This window comes from Phyllobates terribilis, unplaced genomic scaffold, assembly GCF_046119375.1.
Source record: "Phyllobates terribilis strain yellow unplaced genomic scaffold, ASM4611937v1 Scaffold_7__3_contigs__length_470593459, whole genome shotgun sequence".
NCBI classification, from domain to species: domain Eukaryota; kingdom Metazoa; phylum Chordata; class Amphibia; order Anura; family Dendrobatidae; genus Phyllobates; species Phyllobates terribilis.
The window spans coordinates 217,181,154-217,200,506 of record NW_027362767.1 but is presented as its reverse complement, the minus strand read 5'-3'; the positions used below and the strand labels follow the sequence as shown (position 1 = coordinate 217,200,506).

The window sequence follows — 19,353 nt, the reverse complement described above, 5'->3', positions numbered from 1 at the left end:
TCCTTTCTAATGGGAACATGTCGTACCTTGTTACTGTGGTCCTGCTCTATGTGTCTTTAAATTCTTAGTCGGGTTTTTCCTAAAATTGGTCAGCCGTTGGACTCACTGCATACCCTATAACTGTATAGCAGACCCTCTCCTTTCTAATGGGAATTTGTTGTTACTGTGGCCCTGCTCTATGTGTCTTTAAATTCTTAGTGGGGTTTTTCCTAAAACTGGTCAGCCGTTGGACTCATGCATACCCTATAACTGTATAGCAGACCCTCTCCTTTCTAATGGGAACATGTCGTACCTTGTTACTGTGGCCCTGCTCTATGTGTCTTTAAATTCTTAGTGGGGTTTTTCCCAAATTTTGGCAGCACTTGCAGTCACAACATGGGCATTACCACTATAGGAGACCCGCTCCTTTATAATGGGAACATTTTTTTTACTGAGATCCTCCTCTATGTCTCTTCAAAGGGGTATTGGGTTGCGTTCAAATTTTTGGCAGCCCTTGCAGTCACTACATACGCAATAACAGTATAGGAGACCCACTTGTTAATAATGGGAACAACAAAGTATAGCCAGCTGATAGCTCTCTAACAATAGCGAGGGCCGACTGCTGGCCTTTTAAGAATAGTAAGGGCCGTCTGATGGCCCTATAAAAATAGGCTTTATGACTTTCAGAGTCCCTCCATCATAAATAAAACCACAAATCATAAAATGTCACACACCACATTGCCAGATAAGTTTGTAAAATGTTAAAATTACATTTCCCGGTGAATGCATTTGTCTTAAAAAATAACGTAAAAACCCCCCAAAACAATAGGATCTTTCTTTAGTATAAAAAACAGCGTCACCAATTTAACCTCAATGTAATCACATTGTTCAGCTCCTGCACCTCCTCCTCCATCTCCAAAATGACCACATCCGTCACAAGCTGACAGCACTGCAGCACTGCCTTGGCCAAGCGGCAACAGGCTGTGCTGAAGATAACATGCTTAATGCTTAGGTGACAATCCGCCCAGCGCTGCAGAGTTGTTGAAAGCTGTAACACAGCAGCCTGATCTGTGGCTCTCACCGCTGAACATACAGCCAGGCATGGTCGTGTGTGACAATGGACGGAACCTGGTGACGGAGAAATGACAGCCGGAGTAGATACGGTTTCCCTCTATGCCAGTCCTTTCACCGAGCTAAAGAATATGGCTGTGGTGAAATACAACTCCCACTGAAAAGCTGTTTCAGATTGAAAAACATTGTGCCCACCAGAGGATTTGATTCTGAGGGCTAACCTTTCTCCCCCGCTCAAGAGCCCCATAGCAGCTGCAAAGTTAGCGCTATCATGAACTCTCCTGAGGTAGAAGCCAAGGCACACCAGAGGATTCTCTGGTGGGACCGTCCAGCCCTGCCGAGAAGCAGTCCTGGCTAAGAAAAGTGTGGGGGAAGGTTCCCGGACACTCTATGGCTGCTTTTTTAATGTGGATCGGCCATGCTTATGCAGGTTATTTCTCAAACCGCATTGCAGATCAGGCCATTGTCCAACTCTGTAGTCATGAAATTAAAGGCGCAAAGAAAGATGTTTGTGTGTCAAAGCACCACTGACAAGTGCGAGTTGATGTTGGACGGGCTGCCATTGCTTCTGCAACAAGCTGCATTAGAGTACTTCCTGGGAGAAATGACACACGGGGTAGATACGGTTTCCCTCTATGCCAGTCCTTTCACCGAGCTAAATACAACCCTCAGCAAAAAAAGCTGTGGACTGGCTCCGTACTGTCCCTGGCCACATTCACCTGTCCACGTGTTTGTTGTTAGGCGGTCCTTCCCAGTAAGTGCACTGGGGAGGGCACAGGTAATGTTATGGGACCCATGCTTGTGGAAGGCGGTGACGATACCGGGAAAAATAGTGGCGGCTGGGGACCGAGTATGGACACCCGACCGCCGCCAGCATGAGGTTGTGAAAAGCTTCCACCTCCATGAGCCTAAAAGGCCACATTTCAAGTGCAAGCAGATGTCAAAAATTTGGCAGTATAGTATTGCAGCCTGTGGGTGAGTGGGTGGCAGCCTGCATACTTGCGCTTGCATTCCAAGGAATGGGGTAGGGAAAAATGAACGCTGCACTGGGACAAGGACGTGGATGGTGATTGTTGCAAGTCTGCAACGACAGGTGCATGGCGGGAGGCATCTTCGCATGCGCCAAGGATCATTTATGATGGGCACACTTTTAGGCAGTGACCTGGGAGTCAAAGATGCTTCCAGAGGTCTTCCCCATGCTGTTCCCATGTCTTTTCAGCACTGTATGCATGTGTCTGATGATGTGTCACACTCCACATGGCCAGATAAGGTTGTAAGATGTTAAAATTACATTTACCAGTGAATGCATTTGTCTTGGTTGAAAGCAATGCAAAAGTGAAAAAACGCATCAAAAAAGCTACGTGTGAACATAGCTCAGGAATATTTCCCAGGAAAATCCATTTTGGATTAGTTTTTGTATGTTTTATTGTGAGTCCGTAAAAGTGGTGTAATACTCTGACAATGTTGTTGACAGCAGTGACCTGTGAGTCAGAGATGCTTCCAGGGGTCTTCCCCATGCTGTTCCCATGTCATTTGAGCACTGTTCCCATCGATTTGGGCAATTTTTAGGCCCTCTGCAGACCGCCGGGGGGAGCCGCCAGAAAAATGCTCGAGTTTCTCATAGACTTACATTGGGCTCATTACTTGGACCGAGCACCCGAGTATTCCAATTTGCTCGACCCGAGCAACGAGCACCCGAGCATTTTAGTGCTTGCTCATCACTAGTGAATACATAAAATATTGTGCAAATATATTTAATATTTACAGTATGATATATAAAGATTAGATTATATAAATAATTACTATAGCTACTATAATTAATTTAAAAAATATAACAAATAATATTAAATGGGTTCTGTGTTTTGGACAATCCTTACTTAAAAGGTTCTCTTGAACATTATCTGATAACAAAATGCCCTCTTGCTGGGACCCCCAGCAATCAGCTGTGGGGAGAGCTGGCAATATAAGGCCACGTTCACACATTCAGTATTTGGTCAGTATTTTACATCAGTATTTGTAGCTAAAACCAGGAGAGGAACAATCAGAGGAAAAGTATAATAGAAACACGTCACCACTTCTGTATTTATCACCCACTCCTGGTTTTGGCTTACAAATACTGATGTGAAATACTGACCGAATACTGATCGTGTGTGTAATGCAGCTGTCTGGATGCAATGCACAGATTACACAAGGTAACGACAGTCGGTGATTGATATAATTCATATTTAAATGCAGTGATAATTGTACAATTATTTACCCCTTTCCGACATGTGCTATGCATGTACGGCACATGTTGTGTCTCCCCTTTGGTGCGGGCTCCGGTGCTGAGCCCGCATCTTTTCCGGCACGTGAGAGCTGATCTGACTATCTGTCATGTGCCCCTAACAGCTGCGGGTGGAATCGTGATCTACCCACGGCCGTTAACATGTTAAATGCCGCTATCAATCTCTGACAGCTGCTATCAATCTCTGACAGCTGCTATCAATCTCTGACAGCGGCATTTAACATGACCGCGGCGGAAGTGCGTCATAAGTCCTGCCCACAGATGAGTTGACATGATAACCCGGGGTCTGCAGGAGACCCCTGCGATTGTCATTGCCTGCGGTCGGCACTCATAGCATGTGAGCAATTCTGCTACACACAGGCAATCAGAACATTGCAGCTTCTAGTCTCCCATGGAAACAATTGAAGCAAGTGAAAAGTAAAAAAAAAATGTTTTTAAAAATATTAAAAATATTTAAAACATTTAAACATATGAAAGTTTAAATCACCCCCCTTTCGCCCCATTCAAAATAAAACAATAAAAAAAAAAAACCACATACACATATTTAGTATCGCCGCGTTCAGAATCGCCCGATCTATCAATATAAAAAAAGAATTAATCCGAACGGTAAACGGCGTAACGAGAAAAAAATTCCAAACGCCAGAATTACGTTTTTTGGTCGCAGCAACATTGCAATAAAATGCAATAACAGGCAATCAAAACATCGGATCTACCCCAAAATGGTACCAATAAAAACGTCAGCTCAGCACGCAAAAAATAAGCCCTCACCCGGCCTCAGATCCCAGAAATTGGAGATGCTACGGGTCTTGGAAAATGGCGACTTTTTTTTTAACAAACTTTGTTCTAGTGCGCCCAGCTTTGCATTTTCTCGGTGGGCCAGGGGGATGTTGTCCATCCACATGAGTATTTCTGACCCTGACAAATGCTCTGCAAATTTTTCAGTCATGGTCCACACCAACGCCAGCAACTCCAGCTTGAACGAACTGTAATTGTCTCTACTGGCATACGCCATCACTCGCTCTCTTCCGTACCTGGGCCAATCCTGACTTCAGTCCATTCAAACTTCTGTTGGTGTACAGCACAAAGGACTGCAAAAAGTCAACGTAGGCCAAGATTGGGGCATCAGTCAGCGCCATCTTAAATGCCTGAAACGCTTCTTATTGTCGTGGGCCCCACAGGATTGGTTGACGTTTGGCTTACCTCCCCCGCAACAACTCCGCAATCTTGGCAATGTTCTTTATGAACCTGCGGTAGTCTCCGGCTAGCCCTAGGAGCGCTCTCAATTCTCTCAGGTTGGTAGGCGTGGGCCACTTCTGTACAGCAGCCACCTTCTCTGCGGTGGGGTGAACTCCTGTACTAGACACAGTGTGTCCCACGTATTCAGTTTCCCTCTTGAATATGTGACACTTCCGGGCCTTATATTTTAACCTGTATCTTTGAAGCCGCTCCAGCACTTGCTCCAGCTTGTTAAGTTGATCCTCAAACATGGCGGAATAAATGATTATGTCGTCTAGATTTATTAAAGTGGCTTCGAAGTTCAGATCTCCCAAGCATCTTTCTATCAAAGGCTGAAAGGTCCCTGGAGCATTTATCAGTCCGAAAGGTATCCAGTTGAACTCGAACAGACCCATAGGGAGGACAAAGGCTGTCTTCGGGCGATCTTTCACAGCCACCGGGACTTGCCAGTAGCCACTCCCTAAATCGAGGGAGGAGAAACATTTGGCTTTTGTCAACGCAGATAGGGACACCTCGATTCTGGGCAAGATATAGGAGTCCCGTACAGCATAATTGTTCAGCCTCCGGTAGTATACGCAACATGCGTTCAGGCTCCGGTAGTATACGCAGAACCTCAGGTACCATCCTTTTTCCTAACTAACAAGATGAGATCCACAGATCTCCTCCGACAGGTGTCAGTCCTATAGCATCAGCTCTAGTGACATCTTACGGCATTATGAAAACTCGGGCCACTTATTGCTAACTAGACTCCTGTTGTGACCGACATCAATCTGTGCCGACAAAGTGCGGCCACAGACCATTCCTGCCAGCGACTCAACGGTTTCCCCAGAAGCGGCTTCTCTTCTGCTTTGTTGTTGGGACGTGACTGCCCACGTCATGCTGATTAACTGCAGGCAGTTGGCTGTCAATCAAAATGATATCGGCAGAGCAGTCCAGAAGAGGAAGAGCTGCTCTGTTGAGATGGAGCAGCTGAATCGCTGGGCTGGAGCAATCAATGGCTGCTCTGTGCCGGCACCAGATAGGGCAAGCATGTAGTAAGCAACTACCTGCCTGTTAGTTTTTAGACCCATAGTAAAAAATAAAAATTCCTGGAAAAAACCTTTAAGCCACTAAAAAGGTGCAAATTTACCCTGAAAAGTGGAAAAACAGCAATAGTGAATCGGGGCCATTGTCTAAGCAGTATACTGAACAGGTGGGAGGAAGCTGCAGTTTCTATCTTTTCTCTGAGACTGCTTGCTATGAGAGGGGAGAGGGAGCTGCAGGGTAGAGATATCCTACAGTCTCTGGTGCTCACTATAGTAATGTCATGACACAGGAAAGATCCTTTCCTACATTTTAAAAAAGCAATAAATATGGAAAAAGTCTTCAAACAAGAAACTAAAGAGGATGACTCCACTCTCTGATGCAAAGTTGCCCTAATAGAGCAAATGCAAAGGAGTTACAATGTCATTTGTTGAGAGATCCTGACTAATTTTGTCAACATTTTTCTTACTTAAAAAAAAAAATAATATATGTTGGAAACATTTATAGCATAAAAGTACAGGATTTGCAACCAAAATAGAATGCAAGGCAGAGAAAGGCATTATCTAAAGCCAGTGACATACTCAGGGATCACACTGTGTTTGTTTAGAGCAGAGAGGATATACAAGATGACGGCTAATATACACAATTTCAAAGGGATATTTATTGCAGATTGCATTTTCTCGGTATGTATAAACACTTCTGATCAGGAGCTTGTGCAGCTGGAGTCGGCGTCCCCGCTGCGGCCCCCCCAGGACAGACCATCCACAACACTTCAGTGCTGTTTCTTGCTTCATTTTATGTTCCAATCACTTTGTCTTTTATAAGGAAACATTAGCTCCAGCTAAAACAATAGTTTGGAGAATAATGGGGACCCCCAAACCGCCACCATGTATTTATTGCAATGTGAACACCCCACCTAGCAAGCCGTCCCTGCATCACTGCTGCCTTCATTGGCCTGCGCAGGACGGCGGCCGCTGCCACATTGCCGCATTGATGGAGTAATTGATGCAAAAGGAGCCCGACCAAGTATTGAGGGCATTTACTGAACATACATTTTGGATTTTAAAAACATTTTTCAAGCTGTTATTATAAAGTATTCTAATTTACTGAGATAATGACTTTTCTGTTTTCATTGGCTGTAAGCCATAATCATCAACATTAACAGAAATAAACACTTGAAATAGATCACTCTGTGTGTAATGACTCTATATAATAGATCACTCTGTGTGTAATGACTCTATATAATAGATCCCTCTGTGTAATGACTCTATATAATAGATCCCTCTGTGTGTAATGACTCTATATAATAGATCACTCTGTGTGTAATGACTCTATATAATAGATCCCTCTGTGTGTAATGACTCTATATAATAGATCCCTCTGTGTAATGACTCTATATAATAGATTCCTCTGTGTGTAATGACTCTATATAATAGATCCCTCTGTGTGTAATGACTCTATATAATAGATCCCTCTGTGTGTAATGACTCTATATAATAGATTCCTCTGTGTGTAATGACTCTATATAATAGATCCCTGTGTGAAATGACTCTATATAATAGATCCCTCTGTATGTAATGACTCTATATAATAGATCCCTTTGTGTGTAATGACTCTATATAATAGATCCCTCTGCGTGTAATGACTCTATATAATATATTCCTTTGTGTGTAATGACTCTATATAATAGATTCCTCTGTGTGTAATGACTCTATATAATAGATCCCTCTGTGTGTAATGACTCTATATAATAGATCCCTCTGTGTGTAATGACTCTATATAATAGATTCCTCTGTGTGTAATGACTCTATATAATAGATCCCTGTGTGAAATGACTCTATATAATAGATCCCTCTGTATGTAATGACTCTATATAATAGATCCCTTTGTGTGTAATGACTCTATATAATAGATCCCTCTGTGTGTAATGACTCTATATAATAGATCCCTCTGTGTGTAATGACTCTATATAATAGATCACTCTGCGTGTAATGACTCTATATAATAGATCCCTGTGTGTAATGACTATATAATAGATTCCTCTGTGTGTAATAACTCTATATAATAGATCCCTCTGTGTGTAATGACTCTATATAATAGATCCCTCTGCGTGTAATGACTCTATATAATAGATCCCTCTGTGTGTAATGACTCTATATAATAGATCCCTCTGTGTGTAATGACTCTATATAATAGATCCCTCTGTGTGTAATGACTCTATATAATAGATCCCTGTGTGTAATGACTCTATATAATAGATCCCTGTGTGTAATGACTCTATATAATAGATCCCTCTGTGTGTAATGACTCTATATAATAGATCCCTCTGCGTGTAATGACTCTATATAATAGATCCCTGTGTGTAATGACTCTATATAATAGATCCCTCCGTGTGTAATGACTCTATATAATATAGGAGTTTCACTTTTTGTATTAAAGAGCTGAAATAAATTAACTTTTTGATGATATTCTAATTTTGTGAGATGCATCTGTATACAGTTGTGCTCGAAAGTTTACATACCCCGGCAGAATTGTTCCTTTCTTGACCTTGTTTCAGAGAATATGAATGATAACAAAAAACCTTTTTCTCCACTCATGGTTATTGGTTGGGTGAAGCCCTTTATTGTCAAACTACTGTGTTTCCTCTTTTTAAATCTTAATGACAACCAAAAACATCCAAATGACCCTGATCAAAAGTTCACATACCCCAGTTCTTAATACCGTGTATTGCCCCCTCTAACATCAATGACAGCTTGATGTCTTTTGTGGTCGTTGTGGATGAGGTTCTTTATTATCTCAGATGGTAAAGCTGCCCATTCTTCTTGGCAAAAAGCCTCCAGTTCCTGTAAATTCACTGAAGATATCTTGAAATGGTTCATTTCCATGGCAGTCGATGACAAGAGGCCGCTAAAGCAAAGGATTAAAGAAATCCTTTGTCCTGGCATCACCTGGCCGCGGCAGATTCAGCTGGAGGGGAACAATAACCTTTGTTGTGGTCGTGTAATGGGGCACTTGGTATATACCAGTTGTTCTATTCTGTCCTATCAGCTGAGATAACATAGGTACATCATAGCTTCTGCCGGGGATGGGGTGTAGAAACTTAGTAAGTGGAGAAAAATACACGTCATCCCCTACACCTGCAATACACACCCCAACGCTGGGCTTCAGTTTAACAAAGATACAAGTTTGACCCAGATTTTTTTTGGCAGAAATAAACAAGACTCATGAAAGACAAAAATAGAGTTTTTTAATAATGGAGGCTACAAACAGTATTCTTAATGCCAAAATAACAAAGGCCTCATCATCCAACCATTGGAATAAAAAATCTCACTCAACAACACACAATAAAACCACAAACATGAACAATATAGTGGTTGACCTGTGAAAAGACTTTTTTTTATTTCTTCATGAGGTAGGTGTGAACGTGGCCATTTTTGGGTGTCCTACTGGTCAGACCCGCAACAATCGGCAGAATCAGGAACCTCAGTGCACACACTCAACATGTGCTCCATTCATTTTCCATGGTCTTCTCCATCCACCCTTATTAAAATAGAAAAGCCTCTACTCATCTCCGGAGGTGGAGCGTCCCCAGGTTGGTTCCCATGAGGTTGTGGCGGTCAAGAGAGTCCAGCATCTACTCAACCCTGGACACCGCTGGAACCGTGCCATCACCAGAGGTGAGTAGAGGCTTTTTTATTTTAATAAGGGGAAACATGTGGATGGAGAAGACCAAGAGGCATGGAGTGTCTGTAGATCACCTGACACCCTCATTGTCACATGAAGCTGTCCTTTTCAAGTCTGGAAAACCTTGTACAATGGTGGCATCACGGCCCACACTGGAAGCAAGACAAACATATGTAACTCCCTGTCCTGCATCCATGTACAATGTAGTCACAATATACCAACAAACTTTAATGAAAGGTACGGCATCGTGGAGGTGACCGGTCAGATTAGCTTGGGTACTTCGTTGTGGCGGCAGTGGAGATGCCGGAGTCGGAGGGACTTGTTAAGTTTCCTAAGACACTTTGATGAGAACTGGAGGCAGCAGGTAAAGGGAAGTGAAGAGAGGAAAGGAAATTAGAAGGATGTTCCAAAGAAGAAGATGAAGGAAGAGAGGGAGCAGGACACCTTGGATATGAAGTTGCAGGATGGCTATATGTCTGTTGGGTTGAATTTCTGATTCTGGGGTCATATGGTGAGGCTGGTGGGTGACTTTGTGCTGCATTGCGCATTGCCATAATAACGTCTGCAGAAGTCAGGGTGCAGTTAAGTGAGGAAAAGAGGTCTATGACCGCAAAGACCACGCTTGCACAATGCATTTGTCTGTCATGTGGTAGACCACGGAAACCTTCTGCCACAGCTGCGCCAATATGGTCCCATTGGTCCCGGCTGTTTATACGTTTTATTAGAGAGAGTGCCTCCTCCACCACCACCCTTTGGCGATCTCCTCTTTGTGACCCAGGTGTGCGAGTCGCTGAGTGGCTACGGGCCGCAGGTCTGGAAACTGTGTGGCCCCCTGACTGCTGCGGGATAGAAGCTTCACTTGGGGTTAAGCTTGAAGTGGCGCCATCCTCATCTGGCTGTAAAGTAGAGGAGCCGCTCTGATCAGTGGCACCATCTGATTGAGACTCTTCTTGGCTTTCAATGTCTTCTTCGTTTGTGGGTGAAATGTTGCCTTGGATTCTGAAAAAAAAAAAAAAAAAAGAAAAAGATTCATACATGACAATCATGACATGGTCAGCTTAAAATGTAAAAAACTAACATTTCAAAGCATTTCTAATCCAAGACGACCTGAGAAATTTGAAAAATACACTATGAGGCGACCAAAAAAAGCTAAAATTGATCTCGATGTTTCTGAGAGTAACAGATCACACTTTGCCATCTGCCATGTCACTGGCAAGCCTGGCTACAGATTAGAGATCCATCACCATCCATTTACTGATCACTGATGAAGACAGAAATATGTCACCATCAATGTGCAATTCAACAGCGCAACAAGAATCCGTTTATTCACTCAATGTTTTAAAATAATAGAATTCGACTTACCTGTAATTCGGTTTCCAACGCCCCATCCTAATTAGGAACAGGAAACACAAGAGGTTAAATAGCCCGTCCCCACCGCCATCCTCAATGTTTTTCTAAAGGACCACGCAGTATGAACGCTTCAAAAATTTTAATCACACCAAGGAATTTCACAAATAATGATAAAATAAGGGCAGGAACCACCCGTGCTGTCATGGAGGGTCTCAGAAACCGAATTACCGGTAAGTCTAATTCTATTTTCTCCAATCCCCTCCATGACAGCACCCTAGGAGTAGTACCAAATAATCATGTTTTAGGGAGGGACAACAGCTTGAAGGACTTTCCTTCCAAAAGACTAGATCCCTATTAGCCGCTAAATCTAAACGATAATGTTTTGCAAAAGTATGGACTGATGACCATGTCGCCGCTCTGCGGATCTGCTCGACTGATGCACTCGCTCTCTCAGCCCTGGAGACAGACATCGCTCTAGTAGAATGCGCCTTTAATGATTCTGGAGGCGTCTTGTATGCTTCACAGATCGTTATCCAAAAATACACTGGCAAATTGGATCAAGATATCTTCTTCCCTTTGTTGGGACCACCATATTGGACAAAGAGATTTTGGTTTTTCCTCCATGTTTGGGTCTGCTGTAAATAATGCAGAATAATCCTCCTGACATACAGGGTATGGAATACTTCTTCTCCACTGTTTGAAAGATTTTGACAAAAGGAAGGGAGGATTATAGGTTGGGACCTATGAAAATGTTTCTTCCAAAAGTTGTAACGAAGGTTCCAGCTGGAAAATTATCCTATCTTCTGAAATTTTCATATAGGGTTCTCTGATGGACAGCGCTTGGATCTCGCTTACTCTCCTAGCCATTGTTATGGCTACCAGAAATGTAGGATTTCCATGACAGTTTATCCATTTGAATCTCCATGATTGGTTTAAAGGGTTGCATAGTAAGTCCTTTAAGTAAAACGTTCAGATCCCCAGGAGGGACTGTTCTGGTTTTTTGTAGGATCTATTCTGGAGACGGCTGTCATGAATCTTTTAATCCATCTGTGGTTTGCTAGATCTTTATCATAGTAAGAACTCAGGGCTGATATCTGAACTTTGAGGGTATTTGGACGTAGTCCCTTTGACAGGCCTTCCTGTAGGAAATGCAGAATTTTGGCTATATTCGGATGGAAAGGGTCTGGTGGATGAGCCCCTTACTAAAACCCAAAAGTCTTCCCGATCTTAGCATATATAGAATTAGTGACCGGCTTCCTGCTTTTCTGGAGGATGTGGATCACTCCTTCTGAGAGGCCTCTGGCTCTTAAGATTGAGGCTTCAGAAGCCAGGCCGCTAGACTTAGGCTCCGAATGGATGATCGGCCCCTGATGTGGTATCTTGTGGACTGTAGGAAGAAGTAGAGGACCTTCTATCTTTAGCTGTTCAGAGTCTCACACGATCCTCTTTTTGACCAATTTGGAGCTATGAGGATTGTCTTGATTCGTTCTGCTCTGATCTTTTGTAGAACTCTCGGCAGTAATGGGATCGGCGGAAATGCGTAGGCGAGATTGGCTTTCCAAGGATGGGTGAAAGAGTCTATCCATACTGAAGCATCCTTGGGATCCAGGGAGAAGATTCGTCTCACTTTTGCATTTCATTGATTTGCAAATAGATCCACTTCCGGATAACCCCATCTTTCTGCAAGCATATGGAATACGTCTGTGTTCAGGCTCCATTTCCCCGGATGTATATCTCTTCTGCTCAAGAAATCTGCCTGGGAGTTGTCGGAAACCCTTTAGGTTAGGTGAAGGGCTGACAGGGAGAGAAGATGATGTTCTGCCCAGGTGAAGATCCTTGTTGAGACCTGCTGCAGCTTTTTGTATCTCGTGCTCCCCTGATGTCTTAGGTGGGCCACTGTTGTTACGTTGTCTGAGTATACTTTGACATGGGTCCCTTGAAGCAGAGATGTAGCCACTTTGAGGGTCTCTTCCACCGCCTTTAGTTCCCTGAAGTTTGAGGACTGATGAGGAATCTCTGGAGGCCAGATTCCTTGAAACATTGTTTGGGAGATTACTGCTCCCCAGCCTCTTTTGCTGGCATCCGTCCTTACTAATATCAGAGGACTCTGCGTCCATGACGTTACTGTCCCTATATTCTCTCAATTCAGCCACCAATCTAAGGATATCTTTACCCGATCTGGAAGGTGGATATTGCTTATAAGAGACCCTGGTGATCTGTCCTAGCGTGAAAGAAAGTAATTCTGTAGAAGTCTGGTGTGGGCCTGAGCCCATGGGACTACTTGAATGCAGGTGGTCATGGATCTTAGAACTGACATTGCAAACCGTATGGAGACCATCTTTCTGTTTTTCAGAGCATAGACCTTTGCGCTCAACTGTATTGGTTTCTCCCTGGGTAGAAACGAGGTTTGCCTTTGTGAGTCTAACAGGAACCCCAGGAAAATTTTTCTGGTGGACAGGATTAGATCAGATTTTTCTCGGTTCACCAGCCAACCCAAAGATTCCAAGATGTGGAGGGTAGACTGCAGATCTTGGTTTGAGTTGCGGAACCGACGAGGCCACTACCAGGAAATCTTCAAGGTAGGGGATGAGAGATTCCCCGATTCCTTATGAATGCTACCACCTCCGCTATGAGTTTTGTGAAAAGTCGGGGGGGGGGGGGGGGGGGGGGGGCTGACAAAATCCCAAAGGGCAGTACGTTGAATTAGAAATGCATTATATTTTGCCCGTTTGACTGCAAACCTTAGAAACTTCAGGTAAAATGGATGTATAGGCACGTCATAATATGCCTTTTGCAGGTCTATAGTTGCCATGACGAAACCTTTGCCTATTAAAGGAACCGTGGATCTTACATATTTCATTTTGAATCTTCTGTACTTGCCATAATGATTCAATCGTTTTAGATTCAGAATTATTCTGTAGGCCCCTGAGGGCTTTTTTAGGAGCAAAAGTTGAGAGTAATGACCTTTTCCCTGTTCCACGCGAGGTACTAGTGATACCACCCCGGATTCTTGTAGATCTAGAAGACCTGCTAGTAGGATCCTTTGCAGATTTGGGGCTGATGGAGATGTTATCTCTAGTCTCTGAGGAGGATGTGAAGAAAACTATTTCTGCTCCCACTCCAAACGTTTGTAGAATTCTCTGGTCTGAGGATATTTGTTGCCACTGTGGGAGAAAGTGAGCAATTCTGTCTCCTACATGCATGGCGTCCTGGCCTTTCCAGTCACTGGTTTTGGAAGATGTTCTGTCCTCTTCCTCCTCTCGGATAACTCCAGCGACCTAATTTTCCTTTCCCTCTATACTGCAGGTTCTGAGCTTGTGATGGACAAAAGGATCTCCTTTTAAACACTTTTGGCTCCGGTATTGACTTCTTTTTAGCCGAAGCTTTCCCTAACAGCTCATCCAGAGCTTCACCGAATAAATATTCTCCTTTAAAAGGAATAGTACAAAGCTTAGATTTAGAAGTACTATCCCCGCTCCACATCTTCGACCATAGTGCTCTTCTCGCCGAATTGGATAAGACCAGAGATCTGGCTGCCATCCTAACCGATTCTGCCGAAGCATCAGCAAGAAACCCTGTAGACTTTTTCAGCAAAGGTAATGCGGCTAGCAGCTCTTCTCTCAGAGTACCCTTGGCAGTATGTTCCTCCAGCTGTCCGTAACCAGCGAAAAACAGACCTTGCCACACAAGTTGATGCGATGTTAGTATTCAATAAGATTGAGGATGTTTCCTAGGATTTTCTTAATAAGCTGACCGATTTCCGGTCCATTGGATCCCTAAGACGAGATGAATCCTTGAAAGGTAGTGTCGTCTTTTTTGCTACTCTCGCCACTTGTATATCCACCTTTGGTATTTCAGTCCACTATTTTGCAATGTCTTCATCTAGGGGATACCGGTTCTTCATTTCTCCTGGGATACTCCGTCTTTTTTCGGGATACTCCCATTCATCTTTAGTCCCCCAAACATTTCATCCTGCACCGCCGAGTCTTCTTTTCTTCCTCCACTTCCATCGTATTTCTTAAGGCTGTTAATAATTCCTCCATATCTTCAGAAGAGAAGTGATATTTTTTATTTGATATGAATATATCCGCTTCTGAGTCAGATGAATCTTTAGGGTCTTTCTTTCTCTTTTTAGCAGAAGGCGGACCCCCAAACTGAGAGAAGGTTTAAGAGAAGGAGGCTAGGGATGATTGAAATGTCTTGACGGACCAACCCCCTTACGTCTTCCATCATGGAAGGTTGTTCGTGTTTTACAATTTTTTTCCGTACACTTCTGGCATAGAGGTTTTTTATGACCAGAAGAGAACGTTTTTTTCCCCTACTCTTGATGCAGGCTCCTTGTCTCCCTAAAAAGAGAGAGAGAGAGAGGGAGATAAACTAAATATGGATCCTGCTGCAAGAGAGTGGAAATCTCCCAAAACCCAAATTTACTTACTGGGGCTGGGTCCGCACTGGGCTCTGCAGATGCAGATGTTTGGGAACCTACACGTTCCATGGTCAAAGGGATTTTGTACAACTTAAGGCGTCTTCCCATCACGGTCTTCTTTATAGGTAGAGACCGTAATCCAGGGCGTCTTTCATCCAAAGGGATGAAAGATTTCACCCTCTGCTTCTTTGTTTCTCCAATCTCTTTGACGGTAAAATCCCTTTTTTTAAATTTCCCACCCGTGGGTGACGTCACTTCCGGTATGGTGCGTTCCAGGGTGGAACGCATGATGTTACCCACAGTCTATGCCGAGTTGTGAGGTCCATGTACCTTTCAGGTACATGGGGGGGATACTGCTCGCCGGCTACAGCACCCCACAGATAACCTCTTCATCCCTTAGGGACAGGAAAAACACTGAGGATGGCTGTGGGGAGGGGCTATTTAACCACTTGTGTTTCCTATCCAGAATTGGGATGAGAAGACAACCTCCTAAGGTGCTGTATATATATATATATATATATATATATATATATATATATATATATATATATATATATATATATATATATATATATATATATATATATATACACACACACACACACACACATACATACATATACACACACACACACACACACACACACCAAAAGTTTGGACACACCTTCTCATTTTAAGATTTTTCTGTATTTTCATGACTATGAAAATTGTATATTCACACTGAAGGCATCAAAACTATGAATTAACACATGTGGAATTATATACTTAACAAAAAAGTGTGAAACAACGGAAAATATGTCTTATATTCTAGGTTCTTCAAAGTAGCCACCTTTTGCTTTGATAACTGCTTTGCTCACTCTTGGCATTCTCTTGATGAGCTTCAAGAAGTAGTCACCGGAAATGGTTTTCACTTCACAGGTGTGCCCTGTCAGGTTTAATAAGTGGGATTTCTTGCCTTATAAATAGGGTTGGGACCATCAGTTGTGTTGTGCAGAAGTCAGGTGGATACACAGCTGATAGTCCTACTGAATAGACTGTTAGAATTTGTATTATGGCAAGAAAAAAGCAGCTAAGTAAAGAAAAACGAGTGGCCATCATTACTTTAAGAAAAGAAGGTCAGTAAGTCCGAAAAATTGGGAAAACTTTGAAAGTGTCCCCAAGTGCAGTTGCAAAAACCATCAAGTGCTACAAAGAAACTGGCTCACATGAGGACCGCCCCAGGAAAGGAAGACCAAGAGTCACCTCTCCGCTCCCCCCTTCACACTTGCCGTCGGGAGATCAGCGGCCCTAGCCGCTGATCTCCCGACGGTAGCCGCATGGAGGTCAGCAGCGCCGCCGGTCGGGGTACTTCGGCTGCATCGCCGCTGACCTCTGTGCAGAGCGTTGTTTAAATTTGGCGTCAATATCGCTGATTGGTCGCGGCCGGCAACCGCGACCAATCAGTGAACCCTGTTACTGAGGACCGGAGAGCGTGTTTAAATTTGGTGCCAAAATCGCTGATTGGTCACAGCCGCCACCAATCAGCGAATCGTATTAGTGAGGACCAGGGAGTGGCGCTGCGTGTGCGGTTACTTCAGCTGCGAGCAGCCGGGAGATGACCGGCTGCTCGCAGCAGAAGTATCCCGACCGGCAGTGCCGCTCCCCGGTCCTCCCTTCACACTTGCCGTCGGGAGATCAGCGGCCCTAGCCGCTGATCTCCCGACGGTAGCCCCCGTGCAGCAGATGAGCCACTAAAGGCCGCCATCTTTTTCTGAAATCCTGCGTCGCTGATTGGCCGCGGCCGGACCAATCAGCGACGCGGGATTTCCTGGACAGAAGGACAGACGGGATAAGACGATTATATATATATTAGAGATAGATAGATATATATGTCAAAGCTTTATTTTTTTTTTACTTACCGTCTTAACTCAGGGGTTTTGAGCAGAAACTGGAGCTCCTTGAAATAGGGACATTTCTTCGCCTTGGGCGATCGGCCACTTCGCTTCTCTTCGAGCATACGTTTTTTAGAGCAATCCTGAACTGACTGCTGAGTTTTCACATCCTTCACTAAAAAGTAAAAAAATATATATATATATATATCTTTTAATATTTTTAAAGTTACATCTGTGCCCTTGTAAGGCCAAAAACAAAATTACTTACAAGTTGATTTTTGATCTTGAGGGGCGGCTCCATCCCAGTCAGGGTACATTAGATTCACCACTTCCACCCACGCACCCGTTCTCTTGTATCGATCAGAATACAATTGATCAGCATGATCACGAAGAACGGGTCGGTCATGAACCTACAGGCATAAAACCAGAATGTTTATTTCAAATAAACTAGGATATTAAATTTTGCTGCAATTACTGAATGATTGTATGTAATTTTTTAATGATATTTGTAAAAAAAAAAAAATCTATATATACATAGAACAAGTGATCAGACCATCGCAGGTTCTAGCCCCCAAGGGACTAAATACAGAAAAACATCAGCCCACAGCTGCCCCAGAAGTGGCGCATCACATGAACTGTTCCCGATTGCCCTGGTGCTGTGGCAATCAGGGTGATGGTAGTTGGGGTTGATGCAAGCTGTGATTTGTCATAATGGGCTGCGAAGAGAAGGGGGGAGCATGATGATGAGGGGCTGCGCGGAGACAAAGGTGAGGGGCTGCGCGGAGACAAAGGTGAGGGGCTGCGCGGAGACAAAGGTGAGGGGCTGCGCGGAGACAAAGGTGAGGAGAAGGAGGGAGACGAAGATGAGGGGCTGTGCGGAGAAGGGGGAGATTTTGATGACGGGCTGTGCAGAGAAGGGGGAGATGATGAGGGGCTGTGCATCCCCATACAAGTAGCAGCGGCCATTTCCCTGTGCAGCCCTCCTACATGCAGCCCCCATATAGGAACATTATCAATGTTTCTTTGGCCCGAAAATCCATCCTCGGATGACTCACACCGAGTGCTGTGTCCTCAGTCCTGTCTGCAGTCGGTTCCATGGTGAAGAGCTCAGTCCTCTCCGGGTCTCTCCCTCCTCGTCCTCACACGTGTGGTCACCGGCAACCTCAGCACAGTGCTACTTCCGGGTATCTGGTCTGCACTGGAGGAGGTTCCGCCCCTTCCGGTGACGTCATCACATCACTCACAGGAGACGCTCCGCTCTAGACTCTAGTCTACAGTGATGGAGATCGGGGCGCAGGAGGAGGGTTAGTATGTGCAGGGTCAGTGTACGGCGGCTGCGGAGGGTCAGTATGTGCAGGGTCAGTGTACGGCGGCTGCGGAGGGTCAGTATGTGCAGGGTCAGTGTACAGTGCCCATACATCCTGGGGGTCATTATACATCAGGGTGTGTGATAGTGCGGGCGTTTTTACATAGCACTGTGTGTATCAGCGTCTGTCACCTGTGCGTTATCTATGTCTATGGTGTTAGTGTGCACAGAGTCCTAGTCCCTGCGTTTATTTTCCTCTACCTGTGTCCTATGTGTCATACCGTGTTATATGTCAGCAGTGTGCACTTGTATTATACACTCCGCAGTGACAAGAAGGAGACGTTCTGGCTGCTGAATGCACAAATCATCAAGATCCGCTGCTGGCAGCTCCTGTGACGTCCCCGATGTGCCCGATGGGAGACAAGTCTGGAGACTCTGCAGCCGTGGGATCATGTTTAGGTCGCTGAGGAGCTCACAGCACAAACAGTACGAGGCCTGGAGCGGTTTGAAAATTTCCATATTTTCACCATCTGCAGATCAGTAACACGTCCTGTGATCTCCATCACTTCTCCTTCTCATCATTGCAGTTTCAGTGTTAAGCAGTGTATGTAGTGTGTGTGTGTGTGTGTGTGTGTGTATATATATATATATATATATATATATATATACTACCTATTGAGCCCGTTCTACGCCCGGGTGGCGAGCATTTTTATTGGTATATGGTCTCCCATGCTGGTATGTGCTGCCCCCATTCTGGTATTTGTGTTCCCCCATCCTGTTATGTGCTGCCCTCATCCTATCCTGGTATGCATGACACCCTTCACCCCCTATCCTGGTATGCATGGCACCCCTCACCCCCTATCCTGGTATGCATGACACCCCTCACCCCCTATCCTGGTGTGCATGACACCCCTCACCCCCTATCCTGGTGTGCATGACACCCCTCACCCCCTATCCTGGTATGCATGGCACCCCTCACCCCCTATCCTGGTATGCATGGCACCCCTCACCCCCTATCCTGGTATGCATGGCACCCCTCACCCCCTATCCTGGTATGCATGGCACCCCTCACCCCCTATCCTGGTAATGCATGGCACCCCTCACCCCCTATCCTGGTATGCAT

The 19,353-nt window shown here is 44.5% G+C and overlaps 2 protein-coding genes across 2 annotated transcripts in view; one reads left to right on the top strand and one right to left on the bottom strand.

Annotated features, from left to right (window-relative positions):
* Positions 1-8,823: 8,823 nt before the first annotated feature.
* On the bottom strand, positions 8,824-18,225 carry LOC141154186 (uncharacterized). The gene is made up of 4 exons (XM_073639729.1): positions 17,980-18,225; positions 17,193-17,334; positions 16,952-17,099; positions 8,824-10,276 (listed from the first exon to the last, which is right to left on the bottom strand). The coding sequence occupies exons 1-4, from the start codon at positions 18,019-18,021 to the stop codon at positions 9,544-9,546; spliced, it is 1,065 nt and encodes a 354-aa protein (XP_073495830.1). The 5' UTR covers positions 18,022-18,225; the 3' UTR covers positions 8,824-9,543.
* GTF3C3 (general transcription factor IIIC subunit 3) overlaps positions 18,104-19,353 on the top strand; it is a 58,270-nt gene continuing 57,020 nt past the window's right edge. Inside the window, exon 1 of the mRNA XM_073642334.1 lies at positions 18,104-18,228. The gene's annotated coding sequence lies outside the window, so the exon portion shown is untranslated. The remainder of the gene's footprint in view (positions 18,229-19,353) is intronic.